At 45.5% G+C, this 17,581-nt stretch overlaps 1 protein-coding gene and 1 long non-coding RNA gene across 13 annotated transcripts in view; both read right to left on the minus strand.

The window, feature by feature from the left end:
* Window positions 1-9,325, minus strand: part of LTBP1 (latent transforming growth factor beta binding protein 1) — a 164,943-nt gene extending 155,618 nt beyond the window's left edge. For all 12 annotated transcript variants that reach the window (XM_085543230.1, XM_085543233.1, XM_015857700.3 and 9 more), the window contains exons 1-2: window positions 8,062-9,325; window positions 7,779-7,849 (exon numbers count right to left, since the gene is read on the minus strand). In XM_085543230.1, coding sequence (XP_085399356.1) covers window positions 7,779-7,849; window positions 8,062-8,486 — 496 coding nt within the window. In that variant the 5' untranslated portion in view covers window positions 8,487-9,325. The remainder of the gene's footprint in view (window positions 1-7,778; window positions 7,850-8,061) is intronic.
* A 1,772-nt stretch (window positions 9,326-11,097) lies between these two features.
* LOC107311291 (uncharacterized) lies at window positions 11,098-15,390 on the minus strand. The gene is made up of 3 exons (XR_001553978.3): window positions 15,258-15,390; window positions 12,258-12,354; window positions 11,098-11,225 (listed from the first exon to the last, which is right to left on the minus strand). It is a non-coding gene; the product is annotated as an uncharacterized LOC107311291 (long non-coding RNA).
* Between the last annotated feature and the right edge of the window lie 2,191 nt (window positions 15,391-17,581).

Here is a 17,581-nt window from a genome sequence, read left to right on the forward strand (position 1 = left end):
CAAGAAACAGTTTAAATTGTGCCAAAAATGTTATGTACCCCTAGACTTTTTGCCTCAGTTCTACCTTTAAGCACCTCCTCCGTCAAACAAACGCTGTGGGTTTGTACTTATATGACCAAAATCATTTACTATATTTCCTAAACTCTAGTGCTTTGATATGTTTATACTACAATGAACAGTGTTGAGAGTTGTGTTATTTCTAGCAAGCCCATCCAGTAGAACCTTTCTGTTTGAACACCAACTTTAATAGAGGGTGTTTTTCCTTTTCAACTGCATACAACCAGGCATCAGTTTGGTTGTCAGCAGAATATGCTGAATTCCAACAGCTTCTGCCAATGCAAACGTTGGTGCTGTATACATCACTATCCATACTGCCAGTGCAATATTGCTAATACTTTACAACAACCTAAGCTTGTTAACTTATCTTTCACAGGAGCATGTAAAGCCTGTCAGACAAAATCTATGCTAGAGGACAGTAACAGAAAACAGTCATTGGAAGGAGGCTTCGAAGTGTGTGAATGCTTCAAATTCCAGCATAAAATGGTCAAGCAACAATGCACGTATTGAGTCTACACAAAGGGGAAAAACAACACCAACATGAATACACCTGTGCTTAGAGCAGCAATTCCAAGTTGTGCTACATTCAGCATGGGAACAGGCTATTAAGGGCATCAAAAGTACTGCCTTTTTCATTAATTCAAGATTTCTATTCCTTGAGCACACAGAGAAACCAAATCTAAGTATATCTTGGTTGAGTGAGCATCCTAAACTAAATCTGTGATACAAAGGCACCTCCAGCTCCTGCTGTGTTGAAAGACAGAGCTATGATCCCTCAGCAATACCAAAAGAAAAGAAGAGAAAGGCCTCTTTTCTCTTGAGAGGCTACGAGCTGGGGATTCTGAATGGGAAGAGGCATTCTATGCTGGTTTCCTCAGTGAAATCTGAATACAGTGCTGATATCCTAGAGAAGGGCAAGGTTTACAATGGCTTCCTGTTCTCCCAATTGCCCTGCAGAGTAGTTTACCACTTACTTTTAGACTTTTGTACTGGATACCATATCTTACATCTCTGTAAGCACCACATATGTCAGGAACAAGGAAGCAACATTGGCTTTGGATTTCTAGTCTCCAAACTGAAGAAACATTTAGTTCCCACCATTGAGTGCTATTCTGGGGATCCAGTTTTCCATCTGAATAACTCCCTGCAGACAGTTTTCAACAACTGAATTTTAGCAGGAGTATATCTAATACATCTACACAGTTGTTGAGCATGGAGAGATGAATTAGTGACCAAGGGTGAGACAACCACATTGTAAAACAATCCCATAGAAAGTTCAAGTTACTTCACGTCATTTCTACTGGTTCTTCAGCTCCAAAAGAGACTGTACGATCTCTATATGATTAATGAAAGAAATATTCTGACCATCTGTGTCTTCCTACACAGGAAATTTGTTCTTATCACAACTACATGGTCTTAGGGAATTCTTTTCCTAAATATACTTCAAAGGAAATCATGCATCATGAAGGAATTCACTGGTCCACTTCAAACATCTGATGCATTCCTAGGTTGACATGGATGACTACCATAAATATGACCTCCAAGAAAGGAGGGAAGCACACAGACAACAACAAAAGCCTCTGTCACACAGTTTTTAAAAGGAAAAATAAAGTAGTTGCTCTGCCAGCACAATAAGCACATAGCACACTTGATTATTTTCCTACCTAGCTTCATATGCTATAGTAGATCAGAATTTAATGGCAGCTACACTCAAATTCACTTAACTTTAGCAAAAGGACATTATTTTATCAGGCATAAGAACATAACGTGCTGGTTGATAATTGGCATTTTCACTCACTTTACTGGAGTCTGTGCAGTCTAACTTAAACACTAAAAATTATCTCATGATTACATAGTACAAGTAAATTATTCGTGATCAGAATTTGACATATTCTGATATTACAATTAAGATTCTCACATGCTACGCTTCCTTCTTTACTCCATTATAAATTCAATACAACACTACAGAATGGACTAGGAAACCAGAAAGTCCACGTTACGCACCACACTTACTTGCTGGAGTGGTTAACACTGAATTCTGCAATCCTTTTAATTCTTTTAACCTTGCTCATTACATTGTTTATTCATTTTGTTACAAAATGCTTAGTAAGAAATACACAGGAAACTGAACAAACTAACAGAAATTCAATAAAACAATTGAAAAAAATTTAACTGGATGCAGGATTCAGACAATTGAAAGAGTACAAAAAAGAAATACTGAAGACTATTAATCATAAAAGAGTAATTTAGAAGCTAAGAACAATGAAATTTTTCTAAGCCCAACCAATCCTCAATAAGAGTTTACCATGCAGTTGACCTCCTTCTCAAAACCAGGCCTAAACTGCCATCTAGAGATGACACAAAACTGATCAGAATTATGAAAAAAGCATGTTATGAATTATGAAAAAAGACTTGTCCTGTAACCAGGTCCCCTCTATTGGGGGAAACAGAAAAAAGATTGGTCCTGTAACCAATCCCCTCTATTAGCAAAGTAGCTCTCTCAAACTCTGCATTGATGCAGGGATTACTACCTGCTTTTCACATGAGAACATGACCTACCAGAGCTATTTGAAGTTCCATATTTAAATGAACATCTTGACTTGCAAAGACGTGAAATCCTTGATCCCCTGTGCACAGCCAGAAACGCAGAGAGACACCGGACCTTTGCATTCTTTCTGTAGTCAATGGAGAGGATCTGCTTTCTGGGAATAAATTAAGCTACACAAGGGAAATACTGTTGCTTCTAGATGAAGAATGAAAACAACAAAAAACCAAAGCAGAAAATCCCAAACCCAGCCCAGCACTGGTCTGCGCTAATTACTGATCAGACTCACCTGACATGAACCAACCACAATCAACTAAGGCTCAGCACTGCAATAATTGAACAAGGACTCAGCTGAGGGTGGTCTGTGCCCTTCTCCGTCCACACTCATTAACTCCCTCACTCCCAGACAGCCTGAACCTGCTTCAATGAACTATCAGCCTTCAACAAGTTACACTTCACAGCGAAGCTGCAAATAAAGTCTTCCCTAGAGGTGCTACACTCAACTCTCTCAAGGCTCCAAGGAGTGCAGTCTCCCACACCCTGCTGCACCCACCCCTTTCCAACAGCCAGGAGACATGCTGACATCAACAACATGGGTGCTTGGTGTACTCTCACCTGCGCTGAGAGGAGAGGCGCAGGAGAAGGCACCCCACTGCCACCTCTTTCCCTTCTCTACTGCCAGGGAAGAGCAGCCACACAGATAGGAGTGCCACCATTTGGGACATGGCTCAGCAGAGGTACACATGCTGAACAGCAGAAACAACCCTGGGCTGCATCTTGTGAGGAGCCACTGGGTACTGTAGGGATTGCTTCACTGCCAGATGTTGTGCCTGCATCAGGTAGAACCCCGAACACTTCAAGGACACAGCTTACATACTTTGCCTCACATTGGCATTCATTCCAAGAATACAGCAAAATAAAAAACTAAACCCTGAAACACATGGGCCTCAGGTCTTCATGACCAAGATCCCGTCCACAACTCCTATTAGTGCACACTTCTTGCTCATACAGGCAAAGCCAATGATAACAAAAATATGGATCCTCCCTTTATCCCACCTCCCAAGGAGAATGGAACCATTACTGAGGACTGATAAGGGCTTACCCCTTGTAAAATCAAGCTATTCCTTGCATGAAAAAATTTAAAAGCTATATTTATATGCTACAGAAGCGACCCACAGCAGAGGCAAAACCAAGCCATAGAAGCTATGGCTTTCACCTTTTCAGTTTCAAAGTTTTTAAAGCAACATCAAAGATCAGATTAAAAGGGTGAGTTAAGTGAGGCCAAGGTAGTTACGTCTCTTTAAAACGCAAACATTTCATTTTAATTTAGATATAGTTTGAGGAAGACTGATACAGCTTTTACTGAAATGATCTCACTCTGAAGAAAAAAAACATCTGTGAAGAGCACCTTATAGTCAGGCTTTGTATACACAATGTAAATAAACAGAGCTTGGAAAAGCTCTAAGCCCCCGAACTGATGAAGAACAAGCCTTGGGAAATATTTATGACCAGAAAACCTTCAAGAGGCACAGCTGCAAACATTTGAAGCATTCATTCCGGAGATCAGAAGTACTGCTCTCCTGGATACCACCGCTTCTCAGAGCTACACTGAAGGCAGAGAGAGAGGAGATACAGAGCAACCAATACAAAACCATTTAGTAGCATACAATTTTACATCCACATACGCTTCTAAGTTTCCAAGTGTGGATCCCAGCCCTAGATCAGAACAAGACCTAAGCATGCAGCCTTTCCTTCACCTTCCCCAAGAAGACTCAGGAGCACAACCTGGAAGCAGCCTCAGGGGTGCTACAGGCAGGCCCAGCAAAGCCAGGTGTCTGCAGCACTGATTATATCATTAAGTGCCCTTGTCCTGAAGCTCACCCAGCAGTAGCCAGGTTTGCACTACGGGCCTTCCTTACACTTCTGCAGGATGTTCACATTTCAGCATTGCTGTAACCATCAGCTCTCCCTCCTCCTACCATTTGTTAATTTGCATCATGATGTTAGCGAAAGTTAGAATTCCTCCAGGCAATTCTATTTATTTATTTAAACTATCCAGTTTACCCTGAGAACACATTCTATATTAATGCTCCCAACAAAATGTATTACACACTTTAGAAGATGTTTACTATTAAAACAAGGTGGTCCCATTAAATCATGTTTCAGAGATATCAGATCCTGTATACAATGAGCAATTTCTTTCTTGACTTCCCAACATGCAAATAGGTTCTTTGTAATCATTATGAACAAGCAAAGGGGCCTATTTTGTAGAAAGCAATATTAACTAATACAAATTTAGTAGCAAGTACCTAAGTAGGAGACAAAGGTTTTCAACAGGATAAGAAAGTATATGAGAGATGGGATTTCCTGCTTTCGTCTTCCAGTCAGTGGTTATAACTTGTCCAAGGTCACATTTAACCTATAGTTTGGTTTCCATAAATGAAACAAACAAAGTTAAACCCACACTCTGTGCTTCATTTGCCTTACAGCCATGTTAGAAAGCTAATAAACATCTGTACAATGTTCTGGTAGCACAAGTACTAACAAAGCACGTCTCCAGCCCTGGTGGTATCTTGTAATTACTCTTGCACAGATCATAACTTCTGATAACGATGACTGTAAGACAAACTGTCATAAACATTTCCACGTGCTTATAACCTTCCAAGGTGCTCACTGCTGTAGTTGAGCCTTTGCCACCTTTGTCTTTACTCAAAGGTGGATGCTATAAACACTGATTTTTGAAGGTCTGAAGTCACTTTCCCAGCATAAAGCAACCCTGAATACTTTCAAAGCCAAAGTCTACGATGTCAAATCAGATTTATGCAGTTCTCTGCAAGCAAAGTCAGACCAAGTTCGAAAAAAGTTAAGATAAAATGTGACAACGTAAAACTGAAATGTTAAGCACAGTGTGGAAAAAGCCTACATGCCCATGACTGGATATGGGAACCACTCTTCTACAGGTAGCAAACAGGAACACAGAAGTTCATTTCTTGAGTGCAGACTTAAGTACTTGAGAAACAACATGAACATGGTCAACACAACTGGCAATTCAGCTTCCAGCTAAAGTTCACAGAAGACTTTGAAAAGTAGACTCTTCTCCTCCATCCATAGGCTGCCCTACAATCTGCACAAAGCATTTCAGATTTGCTCCCGTAGGAATACACATCACAGTTGTCACTGCATGGAGCCAGGCTGCTGCTGCCCTGGGACAGGAGTCAGCAGAGGGAGGAACAGCCCCAACCCCAGGTGTAGCAAACAGACCAGGAGTACCACCACCACAGGAGGGAGGAAAAGGCTAAGAAAGCCTGCAAGACCATCCACTTCGACCCCTGCTTCTGCAGGTTACAGGCAAGCTTATTACCACAGGTGCAGCATAGCAGAAACACATGGTGCTTGCTGCAGCCTGGGGTTACACCTGAGCTCATAACTCTTGTGATCAGAGCTGGCTCTCAGCACTCCGGTTCTGGAAGCATGATGCAGACAAATGGAAGTTGGCTCTGGAAAGAGGCAGTATGGGCCTGGGGTTTATTAGCTCAGGCTTTGCACCATGCAAAAGAATATAAGCTGGCCCTAGAGGCCAAATAGCTTATTAAAGTGATCCTGAGCCCGAACTAATAAATGCTGACAGGTCCGAACTGACTCTGCGTGACTCAGCTCAGGTGTGCCTGCATCTGTGGCACAATTAATCCACGACTAGAAGAGTCCACTCCAAAACTGACAGTTCTCTATCCAACCTCAAAAAGCACTAATAGGAATCACAGAATCATGGGGATGGAAGGGACCTCCAGAGATCATTGAGTCCAACCCCCAGGAAACAAAGGAGTTAACAGTTGTTCAGTTTTCTTCTGAAAGAACCACTGAGAGGCTCAAGAAAAGGAGATATCCGGCCTTACAACTCTGAGACTCATCTTCCACAGCTCAATCAAGTCAGTGCTATCTCATAGCTTTCCTAAGTTACAAAATCAGATGGTTTCAAAACATTCAGTGCTTCACTTGGCTTGCCAGAAAGGTACATCTAAGAAAATCCGAGCCAAGTGTGTGATACTGCTACTGGTTGGCATCAGAGCAGGCAGCAAAAATACTTAATGCAAAGGAGAGCCCAATATTAGAGACACAACACGAGAAAGATCCCCAAAACCCCGTCCATCCTTTCTTTTAATTCTCTCTGCTAATCCATTCCTCCAATAACTGTGTGAATAGACCAAGTAAGTCACAGATTTAAATGAGATTCTGCAGGGCTATCCCGTAACAACCCAAATGCCTGGCTTAGTCTGCACTAAGGACCAAAGAATGGAAATGAGTTCAAAAAAAGAAGACAAAAAGAATAGCTGAACGATGATGGGGGAGGTTGAAAAGATAGAATGTAACCAAGAAAAGGCACAGAAAACTACTTTGTTTATTAAGCAGAGCTTAAAAGCCATCTGCAAAGAAAAGTTACTAGAAGACAGAGTGAATCCAAGCCACATAAAGGAACAATTTCGCCCAACTTAATGAAGGTTGAAGTGGTCGACAGCAGCACTGAAATTCTTTAAAGTCAGAAACTGAAGTGCACTATCGCGCAGTCCCACCATCCCCACATCAGTTTGCCATTGAACCAAGGCACCACATTCCGTAGGCTCTGATCAACCCCAAAGCCACACAGCAGTGAGCAATGCAGGCTGTAGGAAACCATTCCACTACTTCCACGCGTGGTAAGCAAGAGAACCGAGGCAGCTCACCTAACCCCAGCAGCACGTCCTGTAAACGTTCATTTAGACGACTACCTTAAATACACGTCTAAGTTGGTCGGGGAATTAAGCTGCTCTGTCCTTAAGAGCCACCACCAGGACAGCAGCCCCGACAGGTCACAGGTACTTGACCTCTCCGAGCATTACAGATGCCGCTGCTCCCTACCGTGAGAAACCCCACCCGGGGACAAACGCCCTCCAGCACGGCTCGTATCCCGACCACCGTTTCCCGCACCTCTCCGTGGGGCAGAGGCCCGTTTTGCGGAGCCGAGGCATTGCTCCCACAATGTGCACCTCGCGGACACCCTCCGGTGATGCCATTCCCTCCTCCGTAAGCTCCCGGCCGCGCAGCTCCGTGCCGGCCACGTGCCGCCCGCCTCCCTTAGGCTGGACTCTCCCCGTTCCGCACCCGAGCGGGTGGCGCAGCCCCGGCCCCCCGCAATACTCACGTTTGATGCACCTCTGCGAGCCCGTGGCCTTGCTCCAGCCGTGGCAGCACTGCCCCCCGCAGACGTTGACCCTGCGGGAAGAGCACAGAGGGGCGACGGTCCGGAGGGGCCCCGCTCAGCCGCCGGACGGGAGACAAAAGGGCGGAAAGCACGGAAAGCCGCGAGGAGCCGGGGCTGCTGAGCGCGGGGCCGGACCTCGCCCGCTCGACGCCTCGGGTGCCCGGAGAGAACCGAGGGGAGCGGGGCGGGGAACGGCGCGACACGGGAACGGACGGCACCTTACCCGGGCAGCGGCGGCAGCGGGTGCTTGTGGCGGGGCGGCGCTCCGCTGTTGTTGCCGTGGGGTCCCGGCGGAGGTTTGGGCCGCGGAGCGAAGCGGGCCGCCTTGGAGAAGGAGGCGGCGGAGTTGGAGGGACTCTGCCCGACGGAGCCCAGGCGGAGCTGCACCCCCGCGCCTCCCGCTTTGCTCATCCGCCGCGTGCGTTCCGCGGTGCCGTAGCGCGCGTTGAGCTGCACGTTAAAGGTGCGCTGCTGCTGCTGCTGCCCCGCGAGGAGGGCCGGCCGCTGTTGCCGGCTGCCGGCCGAGCTCGCCTGGCCGGGGTGCAGCACGTAGGTGATCCTTCGCAGCCTGCCCTTCTCGGCAGCGGCGAGCGCCGGGGAGAGCAGCGCCCAGGCGCACAGGAGGAAGCCCCATCCGATCCGAGCCATCTCTGCGGCCGGAGTCCCCGCCGGCTTCGAGACCCCCGGCGCCCGGGGCCGTCCTCCTCCCGCCGCCCCCAGCCCGCAACGGGGCCGGGAAGGGAGAGAGCCCCGAGCCGCCCGCGGAGTTCAGCGCCCCGCGGAGCGGGAGCACATCGCCGGGGAACGGCGGCGGTGCGAACGGCGGGCCGGGTAGGGAGGAGGAGGAGGAGCGGGGGGCGGTAGCGACACGGAGCAGATGCGAACGGCGCCGGACTCCGCGCGGTCTGCGAGCCGGCCCGGGCTGAAAAAACGCTTTAAGAGTTGTGCGGAGAGCGAGCGCGTGCGGGGAGAGGGAGGGACGGAGAACGGGGGGAGGGAAGGGGCGCCGCGGCCCCGGTGCCGGCACTGAGTCGGCCCCACCGTGACGTCAGGGGGCGCGGGGCCGGCGCCAGGTAGCGGCGCGGGGGGCGCCGACGGTGCGGGACCGGCGCGGATGGAGTGAGGGGACGAGCGCCGGGCAGCGCACCTGGCATGGCCACGGGGTAAGGGCCCGTCGGGATCGGGCGGTGCTGTCGGGGAGCTGAGGCCGGGGGCACCGAGCTGCTCCGTCGCTGCGCAGGTGGGAGCGCAAGGAAAGCAACAAGACGCGCGTGAAGCCAGTCGGAGCCGGGGGCTGAAGAGCAATCTGCAGCCAGCCCCGCAGCATCAGGGGCGCCGCACTCTTTTCTTTGTTGTCGTTGTTGTCGTGTGTTTCCCAAAGGACGAAACACGAACCCAAAGCGTACCCCAGGAATTAACGTGTAAGCAGAACTGCCTACGTTTATCAACAGTGTATCTTAACTGATGCCACTTTGTAGCGTTGTAAATAAAAAGTTTGCAGAGCACCAGGAGGATTCCATCTTTTCATATGCTCAGAATCTGACGTGTTTGAGTTCTTTCCCCAAAAAAACCCTCTCGGATAATCAAACAGCTTATGAATGCAGCAGCTTGGAATTTAGGTCTTCCTCCGCAGGTCCTCCTCTGCTCCTTTCCAGAGCTTTAAGGACACTGACCCTGCCTCCAAACCCATGAGATTTTCCTCTTAAACGTTACTGGCACAGCCGGCCTGGGGAGCAGGAGGGTTTCGCATTGACAGAATTCCAGGCAAAAGCCGGAGTTAAGAGCACAGCGGTCCCTTCCTCCTTAGTTCTCATCTATTTAAAACTGCTCTAAAATAGATGTTTTAAATAGATGAGAGATGGGAGCTTTCTGTAGCCACGGCATAAGGGAGCCACATCGACAGCAAAGGCTCCTGTCTGTGCTTCAGCCAAACCACTGTTTGAGGAGAAAATGGCACCGGGGGCACAAAAATCCCTGTGGGGCTGCACTGGAACCTGAACTCCAGAGGTTTGGAAGGAAACTGAGAAAAAGCTTAAAAGTTACATCTACCTTGGAAATAACTCAGAAATCAACTGCTGAGACCCCCTCAGTGAATGTGTATGTCTGCGGGTGTTTTCTTTAACGATCCTGATCAGCCGAACTGCTCACTCTTGCAAAGGATAATTACTGTCAATCCTAAGCATGCTAAATATTTTTACAGTGTTCGGGGAACAAAAGCAAAAAATACCTTGAAACCGGAGAAGTGGTGAGGAGACCGAGCGAGCAGCGTGACACTGATGTGCTGCTTGAGATTGTTGTTCTGCACAAGGCCGCTGTCCTTCAGAAGTTTTCCGGCATGAGATCACGACTACTTGTGTGGCTGGGGTTGTTGTACAGAGGGCAAAAGCTGCATCATTCCACAGCAGGAGCCGGTTGCTTTTAAGAAATGTGGGTTTTAAGTCACGTCACGCAGAGGGCAAAGGTGGTGTATTGATGGCTACTGTACAACAAATGGAGAGGGACCACAAGAGAAAGAGAGATCCACAGAGGCAGATGCCTTGCAAAAAATGATCTAGGTTCAGAAACGCTAGTGAAAAAATTCTAAGTATTAGTTGAAATAAACTGGTTAAAATCAATCAAGCCTTCCTCACAAACTTACATAGCAGATCAAACTCTGTCGTCTCCTTTTTTTCCCCCTCTTACAAGGAAATCCACACATTTCTTGTCTGTTTGTCTGGTTTTGGTCACTTTATTATTATTTTTTTTAAACTTTATTTCCTTCCCAGCTCTGGAAAGTTCAGGCGTTAGGGAACTGGTTTGGCTGCATTAACACACTGGGTTGACCACAGAAGTTCTAAGAGCTAAAAAGAGAACCTCGGTGAACTGCTTCTGCAGTCTAAAGCTCAGCTCAAAAATTTGTTAGCATATAGAAGTCCTTGCTTCCAAAAACCAAGAAGCACATCTAACCAGCACCAAATGGCTGGGTGTTTCCAATAAGAACCAAAATAATACTACCAAAATGAGAGAGCTAACCCTCCATACACACTTCTGTTTGGTTCTCATGACTCTGGGGCCGGCTCCATGAGGTGAGTGCAGAAGGCCTTCTGAACAAAGCTGGCAGCACTCAGACCTTCATGATTCCTTCTCAGGCCTTTGTCTCACAGTATATGATCGACCCTGGTTTGCCAGGCCCTTAGCAGCAGGCTGCAGGGTATATGCATGCTATGTTAAAGTGACCTAAGTATTGCTGATCTCTGACTTACACAGCAGCAGTAACACAGTGTCTTCCTGCAACCTGATGTCCAGGTTAGCCAGGCAGCAAACTGAACCATCAGAAGTTCCCAGTGTGTTACACTGTAAGGCCAGCAAGAGGTCCTGATGCTTGTCTGCACCCACTGGTCAAGAGTCCTGCAAGGAAAGCGGAGTTGGGAGCTCATGATGCATATGAGAGTTTGACTTGAATACTCTGTCCAGCCCTAGTTATGGCTACAGAAGAGCAATCTTGTAGTGAAGCTCTACAAGCTTCAATAACATTACCCCAAACTTCTGGGAAAAAGCGGACTCTGCAATTTCTTGCAAACTGAAAATTAGCTGGCAATCGGTATCTGGTGTATTCAAGTATCTGCAAAGAAGTCCCTGTATTTTGTACATTAAAATTGCACCCATAGCCACAGCTTCATAGATGTATATGTTACTCTAATCAAGGAAGGTATTTCTTTTGAATGAAAGAGAACAGCTTAACCTCGCTGTCATCAGAGCAGGGAAAAGAATTAACTGACCTTTACAATATACTAGATCACTCGTGACTCTAAATACATAGATTCAGTAGATTTGCAGAGCAAGACCTTGCTGATGGTAATACAACTTCTGTGAAGTATTTTCTCTACAGAACTGTACCTTCCAGCCTTCAAATAGAAACTGTGTTTACTCCATGGCCAGCAGTTCCTGAGTGCTACCAACATGTAATTATTAATATTTTACAAAATTCCAGCATTCTCTATTCATGAAGGCTTTTACATTCACTTCCAAGGAACTCAGATGGTCAGACTCAATGTGGACTGAAGTGTGAGGCCATGGAAAGAAGCGGCTTGAATTTGCTGAAGCCATTCACTGTTGGTGGCCCTCTTTTGTGGCTTGTGAGTCTGTAATGATAAACCCCTGTGCATCTCAGGGCAACTCACATTACGTTACCTTGGATAAACATGCTTATGCTTCCCCCCTCCATCGACATGCTACCATAAATGCATCTTTGTAGCACCTTCCCCATCTCCTCCTCAGAAAGAAGTCTTCCTCTCCCCACTACGATCATAGTTCTGTTGCATTAGACACAGTACAAACATGCCAACAGATGAACGATACCAACTTTCCCAGTTGGGAATCACAAGCACCTGAAGCAGACCAGCTTTTCAGAAATGAACGAGCTTTTATGATGAGACTTACAGCTTACTCTGTGTATGAGTTCACATCTTGGAACAACATGGGTTCTGTGTGGTATTCGGTGTCTGAAGTGGTCAGATTAACAGACAGGTAGTCGAGTCTGGATGGGAAAAGGAGACAGACTAATGAAGGTACTGATCTTCTTCCCCCTTGGACTACTTCCAAAAGAAATTGCCACAGGGACTTTTTTTTTGGGGGGGGGGGGGGGGGGGAAGAGGGGTGGGGGGGAATCAAGTCACAGTGAAATTTGGATTCATTATGACAAAAACCTAATGCCAGCCCGTCCCTATTGACCACTGCCATATCCAGCAAAATACTAAAGGCAAGTAGGATTTGGCTTATTTTCAAGTTGCTGACATAACTGTCATACTAAAATTAGTTGCACAGATTTGCATGGTCTTGAATTCCATTTTCCTGAACCAGCAGAAATCTCTACTGAGATACTTGGCAGTTTCACAGTTACCCTCACATACATAAAATAACTGATTCAGAAATAGAAGATCTTTTTTCAAGATACGCATATCCCTGTATACTATGCTGTCACAATCATTCTGCCCCACAAGGAAATACGTTCTCTTGTCTACAAAACAATTAAAATACCCACTGAACTTTTAAAATGTCCCATTCCTCACAAATTGCAATGCCCTGTACACTGAAAATAAATAAACTATGGGGGAAATTAGGTGGAAACGGGCATAAAACTGAAAAAATACATTTAACTATTTCACTTTACCTCAGGAGAAGACATGTTTAAACTAACACATTCTTCACAAAAGCAAAGTAAATATTACAACTAATATTTGAAAACTCTCGCAGCATGGCTGTGTCATATGCCAAGAACACTAACCTCTACAAAAATAAACTTCAGCAGTGGATCCTGGTTTTTCACTGTCGCACTATATGCTGCTCAGATGTATGAAAGCTGAAGGAAAAAGCTTCATATTGGCAAAACAGAGCTCCTCCTGACTTGAATTAGCCTTGAAACATCTGAAAGATTTCGTACTTATACACAATCCAGGCTGACAAACCCATCGGCATTAGTGGAAGGGATGAGAAGTACATGGAAGCAGCCTGAGATGCAGGAAAGAGGTTGATGGGAACAGCACCCATGACTGCAGCAGCTACTTAATGACGTGAATGGTAACGTTTTCACACTCTTGTCTGTGCTCAGCTTCTAACAGGCCCCAACAGCTCAGGATGACCTTAGCTGGGCAGCTTGGGGCCCTGCTCTCTAAATTACATAGAGAGAGAAAACAAGCCCTGCTCAGACTGCTCCGCTAGAAAGTAGAATCTGAGTTCCACGATCAGAGTAAACAATTGTTCAAAGACCAGCTGGGCACACAGAGCAGCAGATTCTGGCTCTTTGGATTAAAAAAAGGGCAGAATACTACTTTTGATGATGCACTTGGAGCAGCTTCCAGTCACACCAGTGTCAGAGGTTGGGTGATTGTATTTAGGTTCCTCTGTCTGCTGCTATTTCAAGGCTTGTGGTGGAAGGTGGTGAAATGAAAATTACAAAATGCTAGTCTTTCATTTCCATCACCTTTTCTCCAATAGCAAAAGGTGTCTGCAGGGGTGTTTAATGCCAGTCTGTAGTGTGTCTGTCTGAGGTTTGTATCGGGATGCTTGAGCGCTGACCCTGCTCTGAGGAGGAGTTAACCAGAGGACCTCTGAGGACTCTCAGTTACCCTCTGAACATATGCCAAGGTGTGGCACTGTGCCTAACAACCTTGGGCAAAGCTTGTGCCCATTTTGGGTGGGACAGAAACCTGTTTCAGGAAAGTAGGCCTGTAGGGTAATAGTATGCAAGGTCTCCTGCTGCAGGCTGCACTGCGGAGGGAACCTGAGGACCAGAGGAGACCAGAAGAGTTAGGTAATTCCAGAAAGGATGAAGCAGATCCCAGTGAAAAGATAGACACCTGGGCTTAAATGCAGTGCTGAGCACAGTGTGAACTGATCTTGCCACAAGGCTGGTTGTAAGGCAGGCATACTATAGAGAGGCAAGCTCAACCAGTACAAAGCTTTGGCTATATCAGAGAAGATTGAACGTGACCTGGTAATGAAGGGGCTTAGCCAAGAAGGGCCTGGCAGGGGCTTAAAACCCCAAACAATTACAACAGGACAAATCAAGGCAATGTGAATGATTGCTTTGAGTTCCTCTAGAGCTGCTGAACTATAGCTGTCCCAAACAGCCTGCAAGATGCTGGGCTAAACAGAGGCATGAGCAGGTCAGAGGAAGCCAGTGACCTGAGTTGTCCTTATACAGACCTCATGTTAGATTCCTAATGAAAGGTTTTTCTTTTAGAGGCAAGCTAAGCATACACAGCAGTAGTTCAGATGCTGCTGCATTCCCTGCGCAAAGGGGCAGCAGCAAGAAGTCCTGAGCTGGAGTGTTCTTCCTGTGACATGGGGAAGGAATGACAGAAGGACCTGCCTAGAGGTTTTCAGCAAGGGTGTGTTCCTGAACTGTATGCACAGCCCCACAAATAGGTGGAGCAGCAGCATAAAAAAGTGATCCAGCGGCTTCAATCTCAGTGAGCTGCGAGCAGTGGAAGGACTTCCTACTGCTTTCACTTGTCTTTGGATTGAAGAATGTGGATGAAGACTGTGGAATGTAGAGTACTTCATGAGATGGCTTTAACCTGCTTCAGTCTGCTGTGTCACAAGATCCTTTTTCCATTCCTGCTGGTGATATGCAGTTTTGCAGTTTTTGTTGGGCTCAGAACATAGATGCTAAACAAAGGATGAATATGCAAATTGTAAGATTAGTATTCTCCCTTAACAGTTGTGTTTAAAATAAAGTTTTATAATTTCCATGTTGCTTTAAGCTTGCATTCATAATTTGCTGTGATTCCCTAAAGCAGTAGCAGATGAATCCAAACAGTGCTCGACTTGTGGTCTGTCCACAGCGTGCCCACATCGTCCGGCTCTCAGACATTCCCATGACGGCCAGCCAGTGAGTCACGCAACCACAGTTCCTCATGGCCAGCAAAGGGAGCTCACCTGACAGGCAGTCTTTCACTTCAGGGGGGTTCCTCGCCCCAGCACAGGCAGTGTCTCAGCAGAGCTGTGCTGGAGGTCTCTTCAAAAGCCGTTTGCATGCAAATGCAGACACTCCTGAGACACACTGATTCACTAGAAAACACAGATTCACAGGGCAATGAAACATCACGCGCAGCAGTTAGGAACAGCATACACAGAGTCTCAGCTGCACACATCTGCATTCCTATCTGGAAATAACTTGATGAAGTGCCTCGGCGGTAAAAGGTCTGAGAGATTCTTGTTTGAATCCCACGTAGCTGACTGCAAAGAGAAAAGCCACTCTCTTCACAGATTACAGTCATCCAGGACAGCAGGCATTCAGAGCAAATGCTCTTGGGTGATGTGGCCTTTTTTTCTCATTGTAGTTTTGAGTTTTACTCAGCAGCATACAGTGAAAACCCTGTAGATTCAAGATCCATGCAGAGATGAATTTGCTACCTTTGCCTAAAAGATAGCAAACAGCTTTTGTACTTCGCACTGATCAGCAAAAACACTGGTGAGCTGGTTTGAGTGTTCACCAGTGTCACATTCTCAGGTTCTGTAAGAATCTTTTATGATTCTTTACAGTACAGTTTGTCAAATACTGATATTTTCTGTTTCGTCATTTAAAGCAGCTTTTGCAATCCATAACTGTACAGCTCTTCTTCAGTCAGCTCATCATCTTTGTTATCACATCTCTTTCACAGTCTAGAACAAATTTCTACTAAATGACCTAGTCCTTCTCAAAGATAGGGCCGACATGTTGAATTCCTGCTACTTGTTGCTCTATTATTTTCAAATTGAGTGTTGATGGAAGCTTTTTTCTTAAAGAATTCAAGTATTATTTTTAGTGCAGAGAGGATGTAGGTGATTTGACAAGATAATTAGGCCGAACAAAGTCTTTTTATAAAGCTAGATAACTATTTAGTTACTCTGAACTATTTAGTTACTCTGTTGGGATTTGCAACAACAGTTTATGTATTTCCTCACATTTGGAGGTAGGGTTTATTAAAAAAATAATGAAGCTCCATATTCATAACTCATTAATATAGAAGTGTTTGGAATCTGCACCCAAATCTCATGTTATCTCTCTCTATCTCTGTGACCCCAAGGCAAGCAGCACATGAGGATTACCTTCTGCTCTGCTCAGGAGACATTGGGGAGTTCTGCTTAATTTATGCATATTTTAGACAGCTGTAAAGAGCTCTGATCAGCACCTTTGGTGAGTATGTCTTTTTTTTCCTTTCTATAAGAACATGTTTGTACGGATTAGCTGAGGCTGAATTTGCATATATAGTACATCTCTTTAGCAAACCATTTTCTGGAATTCAGCTCTTTCCAAATGCTTCTACAGTAAAAATTTTGAAGCGCCCTTAAGTGCTGTTTACAGACAGGTGGCTTATTATTCACACTAGGAATAAAACCCCAAACTGTGTTTTGTCTGAATTCTCCTAAAGAATAGCGCTGAAAGAGCTATTACAGATTCTCTGTTCCTCAAAGCAGGGAGCATTTTTTATTTATTATTGTTTGGTAAAAGTCTGCTGTAAATAGATATGTAATGGTTTGTTTCAGGTATTGAAAAGAGGTCACTCTGAACACCTAGTTAAAAACTACCTATTTGTTGAGCACTCCTTTAGTTAGTTTTCGCAGTTAAAAGAAAGATGATTTAGGACATCTTCTTCTCTGGCTGTGTACTACTCTCTATTACATGTCAGCCTCTATCCTGTATCCTGTAACATGAAAGCTTATCTTCTTAGCAAAGAAGGCTTTGAGTTCTCTCTCGCTGGTAAAGTAGTTTAGCTCTGTGCCAAACTGGAAACTTTCACCCTTCCCCTGGGGTAAATAAAATCTCTATAGCAAGAGTTCAAGTCAAGCAAGTTCTTTGCATGCTGCTCTTTCCATGAGTCACACACTTCTCCAGAATCAGTCCAGCTCCTTGTCTCAGCAAAGTAAGATCAACATAACCCTAATTGTATTTTATAGCTGAAAAGAATACTAATTTCTAATACTAACAAGAACAAAAGCCCTCTTCAGTTACAAACCAAACTTCTTGCGTCCTTTCCTTCTGCAGTTTCTTTCTTCACTTTCTCATAAAGCTTAGCTTTCCTCTCACTGTTTTCCTAGGTCTGGCTCTCTAATCAAAACAATGTGCTTACCTTTTAAGTCTCTCACAAAGATTATTTCTTAGCAGCTACCAGTCTAACAAATGTCTTTCACTGTAGGGAGATGCTCTTCTTTTCTTATGCTATCTGGTCACACATGCATTAAGGAATTACGCTGGCCACATGATCATCCTCCACAGCACT

The sequence above is a fragment of the Coturnix japonica genome, chromosome 3, assembly GCF_054131305.1.
Source record: "Coturnix japonica strain WE chromosome 3, WE-NBRP24, whole genome shotgun sequence".
In the NCBI taxonomy this organism is placed as follows: domain Eukaryota; kingdom Metazoa; phylum Chordata; class Aves; order Galliformes; family Phasianidae; genus Coturnix; species Coturnix japonica.